This window comes from Ipomoea nil, unplaced genomic scaffold, assembly GCF_001879475.1.
Source record: "Ipomoea nil cultivar Tokyo-kokei standard unplaced genomic scaffold, Asagao_1.1 scaffold0418, whole genome shotgun sequence".
NCBI classification, from domain to species: Eukaryota; Viridiplantae; Streptophyta; class Magnoliopsida; order Solanales; family Convolvulaceae; genus Ipomoea; species Ipomoea nil.
Window position 1 is genome coordinate 1,723,369 of NW_017616846.1, and position 12,681 is coordinate 1,736,049.

At 34.8% G+C, this 12,681-nt stretch overlaps 1 protein-coding gene across 1 annotated transcript; it reads right to left on the bottom strand.

Annotated features, from left to right (window-relative positions):
• Positions 1-218: 218 nt before the first annotated feature.
• Positions 219-9,135, bottom strand: LOC109172640 (ribosome biogenesis protein BMS1 homolog). The gene is made up of 18 exons (XM_019321840.1): positions 8,861-9,135; positions 8,562-8,708; positions 8,369-8,459; positions 7,777-7,895; positions 6,822-7,012; positions 6,533-6,743; positions 5,866-6,091; positions 5,102-5,466; positions 4,631-4,754; positions 4,213-4,412; positions 3,712-4,070; positions 3,405-3,498; positions 3,110-3,328; positions 2,529-2,768; positions 1,658-1,867; positions 1,185-1,454; positions 836-1,039; positions 219-643 (listed from the first exon to the last, which is right to left on the bottom strand). Exons 1-18 carry the CDS (start codon positions 8,978-8,980, stop codon positions 488-490), a joined length of 3,546 nt encoding a protein of 1,181 aa, XP_019177385.1. The 5' UTR covers positions 8,981-9,135; the 3' UTR covers positions 219-487.
• Between the last annotated feature and the right edge of the window lie 3,546 nt (positions 9,136-12,681).

The window sequence follows — 12,681 nt, forward strand, 5'->3', positions numbered from 1 at the left end:
TGACATGATAACATTTAATTTAATTGATAACTAAATACTATATTTAATTAGTGGTGCATGGGTTACAAAAATTCAGAAGGGAATAAAGCATTTTTCTAAGTTTAATATTATAACAAAACAACTAATTATGCATAATTTATTATTTAAAAAATAAAGAATAGATATTTAGATAATAACCAAAGTGAAAGAAGAGTAAGGTTAGGTAGAGTGAATTCAAGAAATGGTGAATAAAGAGCGCAGTAGCATTATATTGTACAGTGGATTTAATTTGTAGTGTTCAGCAACTTAGAACTAACAACTGATATTTGTTTTCCGATATTATACCCAAAAAATGCATACAATTAAAGAATTCTCTTCCATCATATTCTCTCCTCTCCTCTCCCCAAAATCTCAGAGTGAAGCTCTCAGCCTCTCTCACTCTCCCTGCCTCTTTTCCCTTCAGTTTTTGAATTAACAACTCAGCCAGAAAATAGTATTAAAAAGAAAATTAATCTCTGCGACTTCTCTTCTTCAGTTTGTCCTGCACACGATACCTATCTCGACGTTCTTCTCTCTGCCGCTTCTTCGACACTAGTTCTTCCTTGGCCTTCTCCGCTTCAGCTGCTTTCTTCCTTTCTTGGTCTTTGAGTTTACGCTTTTTAACCTACAAATCACAACCACCATCCAAAACTGGAATAAGTAGCTAGCTAATACAGATTTTCATGAATAGGAGCATGGAGAAAACCGCCGATATGGATTAGAAATACAATCCTCGAGACATCACCAAATCGGTACCCTCCAAGAGGCTTGGCTTAGTGGGCAACAAAGTTACACAGATCAGTAAATAAATACTTACCTTCTCACTCCTAATAAGCCGGAGATGTTGAAGAACACGTTGCAGTTTCTTCTCATTAGGTTCCATCACAACTGCCCTCCTATTTTCCAGAGTAGGCCTCCTCCGAGATGGAGTATCCTTTGGTTTTGAGGAGAAGGGGAGAGCTGCTTGCAATGACTTGGGAATAACCAAGGGATTGAACTTTCTTGGTTTTCTTTCGATTGCCTGTAACGTTAGTTGAATGAAACAAATTAAAGAAAGGGGAAATATGAAATTAAGCACAAAGATAATTATATTGGGGTGAAGGAACAAAACAAAATCCATACATCCTTAATTAGCTTGTTGAATGACTGACATGATGATACCATACCTTATACAACGAGTCCTTGTTCACTGGAACAGGCACATTATGTTCTCTCCTTAACTCGGAAACTGTTTTCATTCCTTGCCAGGTCTTACCACGTGGCTGCAATGCAGTAGTCAATGGATTGTAAAACTGAGGAACTTCAACTTGAGTCCAAGCACGCAAGAAAACAATGTCACTCATCAGAATCCTATCTTCAAATGTGCACCTAGCGATGCCTTCTTTGGCAAGTCCGCCCTTCTTCTTGGCCTGGTTACCAATCTCTTCTCCAGCAGCCTATTTTATATTTATTTGGAAAATACAAATAAAACAGGTAATATCCATCAGTTCTTCTGAGGTAGCAATCACAGTTGTTTGCAGCATATATGCATGAACAAATAAACAAACTTAAACAGGCTCCCATGCAAAGGAATTGAAGATAGAATATGTACAATGCCCTTAACTGGTGAAAATACCTAATAGATGAGATGAGAAAATACCTTTTTCACCTGCCCACGGATTCCACTAACAGTTCGAATAGCGGCACCTTCAAACCTGGCTATTTCAAGATCTGAAGTGAACATATCCTTAATAAGAGCAGTCTTCTTGAAGATTTTACATGGGTGACCAACTAGCTTAATCTTTTTCACTATACGTGCAGCATGATTGAACTCTAGCACAGTTGCAGTTGCTGTAATCCTGAATTCTGCCTGAACAACAGCATAGTAACAGTAACATTGAGTAAGCTATAAAACATCTAGACAGCATATGAAACTAGTTCGCTACAACACAGCATGGTCATAGTTAAGGAAAAACACGACTCAGGTCTCAATTCTGTAAGGAAATGGTATGGTTCCAAGTTCCATTGAACGCATACTCATGAAGGAGTCAATAACATATTACTTAAATTTCATTAACAAGACGCTACATTTCTCTCTGAATTAGACTGCCATGTGATATACAATTGTTTCAGCATTTTCAATTGGATTGAAATACTATCAAATTAAAGGAAGATGTTCTGAAAACCCAATAATCATGATACACATGGCCAGGAGTGCAAACAATTCCAAACAATAAATTGTACCCAGAAGTGAACTACAATTCTAAAAATATATGATACTTGCTGATAAAGTTACAGGATTGACAGAAGGGTAGAAGTGCTCCTGTGATGCTATTGAAATATTGAGAAGATTCACTGTCATCTAAGAAAATACCATCACTCGGTAAGGACGTTGAGAGAGGGATCACATGCACAAGCAGATGAACTCAAAACGAAATTAAACAATTAAATACAATGGAAAACTATGACATCTTTTCCTAAGCTAGTTATGCAACAGAAGTAAAGGAGACACAGGCTAGCTGACAGAATACCTGATTATTTGATAAATTCTGGACAGCAATCATTCCAGTGCGTGGTGGTGCCAGAGGACCCCAAAACATGGCAAGGCAATGCATATGTTCAGGTGTGTACTTAAGCATCCGGTAGCGACCATTAAGGTCCTCAATAGCATAAATTGGAGTAGTTTGGTAACGCCTCCATCCAATAGAAACAATAATTGGATCTCTAGTCTTCAGTACTTTCTTGTGCCATCGGTGCCTCTTTAATCGGACCTATAAGGAAAAACAGTTTCTCATACATATGTTCCAATGCAGCTAAAAACAAGCCATTTAACAGAACAATTAACAGAACCCAATATCTGTTTAGCATATCACATCTCCATCATTTAAGAATAAATTTTGAGTAAAGTTGCAAAGTCCACAATTCAATGAACACAGATGAAAGAAACCAACAGAATGTTCTTTTTGTTTTTCCTGGGTGTAATTGGGGAAGGGTCAAGGAGAAAGTCGTTAAAAAGTATAGTATACAAATGAGTGAATGACACCTGCAATGGAAGAATCAGAAGACTAATGCCTCAAAGACAATTGGCAAGAGCTTGATAAAGTGATCTAACCTGCATGTATCCAACATTTTCTTCACCAAGAGCAAGCCCTCCAACTAGAACTGGATGACAAGGATCGAAATATTCAACCATCTCAAAGGGAACATCATGGACTTCAAGCCTAACATACATCCCTGTTCTGAAACCTTCTATTTCTATCCGTGTGGCATCATCAAGTTCATTAAGTTCAGCTAAATTTTGTTGTTTGCGAAGTTCAATCTCATCCTTCAACTGTAAAGAAACAGCACAAGTAAGTGATTGCAAGCCCTCCATTATTTACGCAATTCTGTTAGTGAGAAAAGCACACCTTATCAAAGTATCCACTTCCACTGGCTTGACCTCGAGAGTCAGCGCCAGGTTTATTATCATTGCCCTCATCAGCAGATTCCGAATCATTATATGTATGCTTCAGTTAAGTCCACAATTTCATAAGCGATCAAAAAGCATGCATAAGATGCTGGAAAGATTAAGCTCACAGATGATTAGCAATAACAAATTTCCTTGAAACAGAATCATAATTGCTGTAAGAAAGCACAATAATGCCATTAACTATGAATGAAGTGGGAATTCATAGAATAATGAGGACTATGAATTCTATTTCATGTGAAGGATATTGAGCATCAAATTTGGCACGAAGAGCCAACTTTTTGAGCTTTCGTTCCTCAGCTGCCAAAGCTTCATCACTTTTAGCAGAAGCATCATTTCTCTGTTGGCTCTGATATTTTTGCCCTGTTTCCAAGTCTTCAAAATCACCAAATACATCATCATCATCACCATCACCATCATTGTCATCACTAACAGCATCCGTGGATACACCTGCAGCAGTGGCCTTCGACCAACCTTTAGTGACAAAACGATTGCGAATGCCCTCAATCAAATTTTCATCCTTCCAGTTTTTTTCACTTGCATGGCTGAGGAATTTAGAGCAGTCCTCAGCATCTTGATTATCATCATATAAGACATCTTTTCCTTTCTGAATAAATTAGAAAACAGACAGCAATTAGCAAGGCAATAAAACAAGGGAGAAAAAGTGACTACCTGCCCCCAGAAAAGAAAAAATGTAATTGGCAAATAATAAATTGAATGAACAATACTAGTTTCATTTCAACACATGCCTTCTTTCCTTCCCCTTTTGGCTTGAAGAATTCATCATCGTCACTTTCATCATCTTCACTAATCTGTTCCATCTCAGAAGCAGTTGTTGACTTTGATGCAGCTTTCCCATATACAAGTTGCATAAGATTAAGACTCTGCCTTGAATGAGCCCGTTCTGCTAATGACTCTTTCCATCTTGAAGCATTTCCTAACTCAACTCCTATTATTAAAAATATATATTTTAAAAAATCTTAAATATGGAATGTAAAAGTTATGGGCTACAAGGTGTGGGAAACTTTTTTTGTGCAAAATTTGCCACTTCCTATGTATCGTATTCCTTAAAGATTCCAATAAAGCATCCGCAAACAAAAATGCAATTGTCAATTGACATAAAGAATGAAAGAAATATAATGCGTGTGGAGGGTAAGAGAAACACACCATCTCTATGTTCTGATGAGTTTTCAGCAGCTACATCAGGTTCAGATTCTTCTTCCTCATCAGAATTATCTGAATCATCACCTTCCACCTCTTCATCTAGTTCTTCACTATCTTCATCATTATCCTGAATCAGCAAAAAGACCACTATGAATATTAAATACAAAAGAAGTGCAACTAAATAAATATACATGTTCAAATATGGCATCAATGCAATTCTTATGCAATCAATTAATCATACTCTAATCTATCATAAATCAGTGAAAAGGGATTTAGTATAAGATAGAACTCAAAATTTCACTCTCCAACTAATATTATCAAAGGAGGAGGCAATTTTGATGTGATTCTTATGCAGACCTGTTTTAATATCTCAAAAACATAGTAAAGAAATTTGGAAAAAATAAATAAATAAATAAATAATTGACAAGATAAAGTAAAACTGCTTTTACTAACAAACAGGTTTAATAGAAATACCTCCGCATCATCAAGGTCATTGTCATTGTCAAAGATAGCTTTTCTCCTCATCCTTCCATCATGGAAATCGACTTGCTCTCTAAAACCATTATTAGATGTGGTCCCTTGCTCTGACCTAATATCATTTTCTTCATCAGAAACATCATCAGAGTGATCTCTCTCCCCATCTGAAGACTCTGAGTCATCCATGTTATCAATATCAGTTTCTTGGTCTGGTAAATCTTTAGCTTCCAACTGGGACACTGATGATGTGTTGGGCTTTTTGCCAAAGAGAGAGATAAAACTCTGTTCCAACTTCTCATCAATTGAATATTTAGTATTCTGAAGTGATTTAACTAAAACCTCCCCAACATCATGGTTCTTCTCTGCTCATAAGAATAGTAAAAATTAGGATTAAAATTAAAAAAGCTAAAAAATAAAAATTATGAATAAAAGAGTAATTCAATTTCATGATTAATTATAATGCCAAAAGATTAAGTTAAAAAATAAAAAATAAAAAAATAATAAAAAAGAAAAAATATAAATATATTGCCAAGCACACAAATAGATGGTTCAACATAAAAGAGAAAAGAGTAAGATTTAACCCCTCTGCTTCCCAACTAAAGATAATGTCTGCAGATCATCACAAGGCCCAATCATTAATAAGAACAATAAATTTAGTTATGGGGTATCAGTGTCATTTGGCAAAACTGATGCTGACAAAATTAAGAGAGAATCAAAAGCCCTGTAAGTTTAGAATTGAGTAAAAACGTTTCTGATCTCACCAGCATTTGCATCATCTGCTTTAGAGAACTGAACAAAGTGATCATTTATGTTAATGTACACAGCATCCTTATCATAAAGAAGGTCTCCAAGTCCAGACATAGGTGCATAAAACAACTTTTCCTTGTCCCTTAAGCCCTTCTTCTTAGCTGCTGATGGTAGTGGGCATGGATCGGCTAGAGCTGTAACACCAGCCAAATTGAAATCACCAACCCCAGCAATATGCACCTGATTATATTGTAGGTTAATCAGAAATTCAGGATAAGTAAGCGTGTGTGTGTGTGTGGAGAGAGAGATGAATAATATGGAGTATTATTATATCTTTTCAAAATCCAGGTAACAATTTGTTGGCCTCAGTACTTTAGACCAAGCTTGTTATACTACCATAAACCAAGCAATTATAACAAATCTTCTATGAGGGAAAGAAATCAACTATCTTCAGTCTTCTTGTGTCACACAAATATGTCATCTGATCTATTAATTCACACAAAAGCCCATGTCAAACAATACTTAAACCAAGAATACCTTCAAGCCCATCACACAAGAATACCAGACTGTTGGCAACTCTAAAGACAACTTCAGGCATCAAAAATCATCCAATATTCACATAAAAAATTACTACAGTTCTCAGCAATGAATTATACAAAATATAAAACAGGTTTCACAAACCTTTGCTCCCTTCTTCAGATTACAACCACGTAAATATCCATACAAAGTAACATTCCTGTCGCACTTATTATTCATTTCCACTTTTTCCGGAGGAGTTACATCTTCAAAACGGTCTACCATGATGTAAGGATGGGACATTCGCCATGACAGTGGAGGAAACTTCATAACAGAAATAAACCTTGCAAGGTTATGTACTTCACGTTTGGCATACCTGTTCAATGATTAAAGCAATTTTAGAACATATAATTTAGCAACAATCAGAGTCCTAGTTAACCATTCAAAGACTTACTTTCCATGAATAAGACCAGATAAATAGAACAATTTAGCTCCATCGTATATCTCTGTCCAGAATCGATGCTTTAATCTTTGCTTTGTTTTCTTAAGTTTCTTCACATCTTTGAATTTGTCCAAGTGAGTGAGAACACCCATAACTTTAGGGAACCCATGATTTTGCAATATATTAAGGAACTCAAAAGTTTCCTGCAAAATAAATCAATATAACAAACTGATGCACTTCTGAAGTAGTTGTATGTTAATCTTAGCACATTAAGGAACAGTACATATCTATCAGATAAACCAACTTTCATTTTTTCAGATAATGGAATAATGGATATTTAAGCATAAATACGCATGTGGGAAGAATATATCAACCAATTTGGCAGAAAAAAGAATGAGAACTCCCTCTATTTCAATTAAAGTAACTTGAACATCCATTTCTAGCAAACATGTTCAACAAAGTGACCAATAGCAAAAGCTTTCCCAAAACAAACTCCCTCTATTTCAAACTGGATGATTTGCTTCATAGGTTTTTGAACTATCTTATTCTCTGAAATGGAAACTTCAATTCCTTTGCATACACCTCTTACCTCTAGAAGATCAGACACACTTTTATAGCATTTTAAACACCAAGATGATACTCTGAAACTCATAAGTCAGACACACTTTAATAGCATTTTAAAAGGCCAAGATGTTAGTCTGAAACTCATAAGTCAATAGTTTCCACCTAATAGTAGTCAAAAAGGTAAACAGGACTAAAATTCAATGGAACCGAGATAAGAGTAAGAAGAAAGGAGCTCATAAAGTAGAGCAACACCTCTAGCCACAGACAACTAGAAATAAATGAATGCTTAATAAGTATAAATGCCTTCAAAATCAATTGTAACTATTTATAAATGACATCCTCCAAACCTCAAATTTAGCTTCTAGAAATTCCCTTATGTTAAGAGAATGCAAAGAAAGCTCACCATTTCAAATCCATAGCTTCCATCAATGAGAAGCAATGCTAAATCAGCAAACTTTGCAACATCAATCATGCCATTGATATCATTTGGGCACTCCACAAACTGCAAACGCCTTTGCTTTCCTACAGTATTAAAATTTAGCTATGAATCATTAACCATCCCCAATAAACTAAAGCAGACCCAAACACCAAAAAGTTGAGAGGAAGGATAAGAGGATTGGGCCAATACTTCCTGTACACATCATAAATCAACTACCACTTCTTTTCTGGAAGATAATTTATCTCTCTCCACAAGTAAACAAAATATCAAAGTATTTACAAATGGCAATAGGGAAATAAAACACAAAGCCCACAGAACAATCAAGAATTTCAAGAGACCTCAACCCTTTTATTCTGAATCTCTAACATAAAAACCAGCAGAAATAATGAAGAAAAGGCTTTTACTTGGTATGCTTATTTTTTCAGTATAACCAACTGTTTTCTTAAATCTTAATACACAAAGAAAACAGTGCTTAATTGCATGTTTCTTTCATTTATTTCATCTTCCAACTCTAGAACCAAGACCAAGTTAGCTAATCCAAGCAAGCACATCAAACCTGATACAATAGTAATAGGACCACGAACTTCAGGTAAATTATGCTTTGTGTAGTGCTTGACAAGAGTCTTTATAAGCAGCGATTTTCCGACCTGCAAAAAATTAATAATCAACTTAGAACTTTCAAATCCATAAGAACCAAAAGGCATACATACTAACATACCATCTAAAATACATATATAGTATATATCAACCTTGGGCGGTCCCTGGACTACAACAACAAAGGGAGCTGGCTCCCCGGTGGAGCGGTCAATTGTCGGGACATGAAGCCTCCGCTGCTCCTTCTCGGTAGCTCGGGATTGCAGCCGCTTGGCTTTTACTGTTGAAGTGAATGCAAACGCCTGAAGATTCATTACAAATAAGTACCCCAAAAAACAAAACTTATAGTTTTGGAACATTAGGGATAGCATACAAAATGATGTATATACACAAACAGAAATCCGCTCTGAAGACAGAGAATGTAAAAAATAGAAACGGAAAGAAATTGGGGAACCTTAGGATTTTTTTGTTTTTGACTTTCGTCAATGGACTTCGATTTCTTCTTAGCTGAGGAGCCAGACTGCCGCTTCCTGTGCGACTTGTGCGACTGCTCCTTACTGCCTTCAACCGCCATAGCTAGTTTTCAAAGGGAGACGGATTCCAGAGGGCGAGGCGAAGTTTTTTAGAGTGAGTTCATGAAGGCTGTTGTTGAAGCTGATGATTATGGAGGTTAATGGGGGGTGAGGAGGCGAAAGCCAGCGGCGGGATTATGGCGCCGGTGACCTGCGTTTTGTGTTATGTGAAGAAACGATTATATTTCGTTTTGGGCCAATCTTTTCTTAGGCCGTAGTTGGGTACTTAAGTTGACTGGTTTAAAATTGGACTTTTATTGTTGGGCCGATTTGTTGGGTTTGATAGCTTCATGTCAATTAGAGCATTCCTTATGTTGTTGAATACCAACCAAAAAACATAATCAAAAACTTGTCTGAGACCGCCTCATGGGTCTTAATCTATAAAACGGGTCAGATCTTTAATTAATAAAGTCAAAAATTTGACCCGTTTCACATATTAAGGCCCGTGAGACGGTCCTATAGAAGTGTTATCCAAAAGCATATGACGTTAAGTGTTAAGATTCAATTGAAATTTTGTATAGCAAGCATATTGCTTGCAATTGCAAGGTTGGATATATCAACTCTTGTTATGATTAGGGTTTCAGTTGCGTAAAAGTCAAATTCTATGAGCGTAACGTGAGTTAAATATGAATTAGTCCTAAAGTAATGGAGATGTCTTATACTCTTATGTTAAAAAAAAAAAATTGATAGATTTACTCCTTTTGTTTCATTTTAAATTTCTTATTTATTATTTATTGGTTAAACAAATTATTTGTTATTTACTTAATTTCATTATATTTTCTTATTATTTATTTTTTTTATTTAATAGTAATTTTAATATAGTTTTTAAATATATAAATGTTGTATGTGCTAATAATGAACTTAATATTATAAAAATTAAATTATAAATAATTTTAATTAAATCTTCTATTTATTTGTTGACACTCATAATTTTGGTAACAAACAAAAATGTCATCGTATTATATAGTAGTTGGCTAATTAAACGAGAGATATAAAATATAAGGAGTTTTTTTAAAATAATTTTAATTTTTTACAATGTAATATTTATTATATACTTTTCTCTACACTGGATTCGAACTTATGATCATCTACTTGGAATAATAATTGAGATGTGACCACACTACATGATAGTTGGTTATAAAGTGGGTTTAAAAAATGGAAAATTGAGGTTTAGAAGAAAAGGTAGTTCCGGGATTATAGGGATATCTTGGTTGGGGGGGACCATTATTAGGCTTACTAATGACAAGAGAAGAGAAATGCGAAAAACACAGTACAGTACACCATTGATAGTGTATCATAGAGATGTTTTCTCTCTCAAATCTAATTCATTCCTGGTCGGCAAAACTAAAGACCCGTGAATGTTGTAGTTGCCGAGCTTGTCGAGGAACAGACACCCTTACTGATGCCGTCATCATTCTCCAGTTTAATTGGATTTCAGTCAATCTAGCTAGCTAGCTACCTAGCTACCCTCCTGTCCACTCCAAACCTTAATCTAACCGATAATACAATAATACATTATTACTTGGATAATGATGGCTGGATCAATGTTACCGATATCTCAAACATCTACCATGCAAACAATCATAGCGTCATCCATACAATAATTCACCCTGCCCACTTATTAATACGGACTACTATTTATAAATTGGTCATACTTAATAATTACAAATTTTTAAATTTAATTATAGGTGGCAGCAACTTATTGGTATTTTTAGTTTGAGTTGCTTAGCTATGAACAAATTAAGTTGATTTACATAATTATTGTCATTTATTGGTTGGGTATGTAAATATCACAATTTTAGTTATAAGTATTACAATATTTACCATAAATAACAATTAATGTTATCATTCTTTTCAAAAAGTTGAATTCCCAACTAATCGTTATGTTGTGCAACCATTTCACTTTGGTGGAGTTATGGTGCTGTTAGTGGCACCGTTTAACTCCACCAATCAGTTTTTTTTTTTTTTTTTTATAACTCCACCAATATAAATATATAGTTCATTCATTTTAAATACACAGTACCAGTAACCAGTGTGGATATATAGTTCACTAATTCTGGATATATAGTTCACTAATTCTTGATATATAGTTCACTAATTCTGGATATATAGTTCATTAATTCTGGATATATAGTTCAAATTATGCACAGCATAACGCCGTTAAAGACAATCAAAAATGTGTTTTTTTTTTAAAAAGTCGGACGACGTCCTTTTTAATCAAAACGACGCCGTTTTGCAACAGTGCGCACCATGCATGTGCACACGGTTGCACGGCATAATTTGTGACCCTTTTCTCTAAGTATTATAATGTTTTCATAAGTAGCATTTAACATATAAGTATTACAATATTTACATTAGAATTAAATACACTTTGTAAGTACCACAATTTAAATTATAAGTATTACAATATTTATTATTAGAACCAATCATTTTACTGTAAATAGTATCATAATTTCACATATAAATATTACAATATATATTATAAATAATAATTTATTTATTTCAAATTGGTATTAAATCTTCTTTAAAACTTCGTAAGTATTATGCTTTATATCATAAGTAACAAGCAATTAATATATTAAGATATGTTAAACGGTCTCACACAAGTGTGACTTAATTTTTACAAAAATTATGAACAAAACTTATGTTGATTCACACTCATATATAATATACACACACATGACTAAGGAGATAAGTGATAATTTTTTTTTTTTACATCGTATGGAGGGGCAACCCCGAAAACTATAGAAAAGTGATAATTTGTAGTATGGTATTGTCGCGTGACTTTATAATTTTTGTGATATTAAGTAATTCAATATCTCCCTACAATGTCCCTACAATGTTATTTTACATTCTTAATCCTAAGGGTCCCCCGACCGAGCATGATCTATATCTATCTTACCCCAATCTAAGGGTCCCCCGACAGAGCATGTGGGAGGGTGTAAATCACAGGCCAAATGTCGGTGCACACAAAGAATCTGCCCACTTTGGACATAATTCTCACACTGCCGCCGCCAAAATTCGAACCTTGGTCTCTTACCTCAAATACTGCCCACTAAACCATTGAGCTAAACCCGTGCGGGTAGATCTATATCTATCTTTTTCACACACACAAAAGATCTATAACTATCCATGCAGATTGAAGTCGATCTGCCTGCTCCTGCAGGCAATGGAGAAATCAGATGGTGCAGCGCCGTACCGTTGGACAGCGATGGAACAGCTTCAATTGTGGAGATGAGCTAGCTAACGTGCTTCACATTCTCCACCATACCGCCCAACCTATGAACAAATTCAATAATTAGGCCTTTCACCAAACTCAATATAGGTTCATCCTTACGCATGATCGTAATTCGATTTTGATTATGAACCATCGGTTCACACTTCTTAAAAATGATAAATCGGAATTGACAGTTCCGTTTAAATCGCACAGTTCGAATCGTAATTTTTCTTTTTATATCTTATATTTTAAAAAAATTCCATTCTGAAATTTTTTTTTTTAATATTTATATCAAATATTTAAACTCTAAAGCTGAACTTTAAAAAAAAAAAAAGTCTGAATTTTTTTTTCCCCAGTTTGAAATTGGAACCAGCCGATTATGAACTGGAGTTGGTGGTTTCGGTTCTTAATTTTATCAACTCTATTCGATTTGAATGAGATGATTTGAATCGAATCTTGGTCATCTTACTACTTTGTTGTCTATAA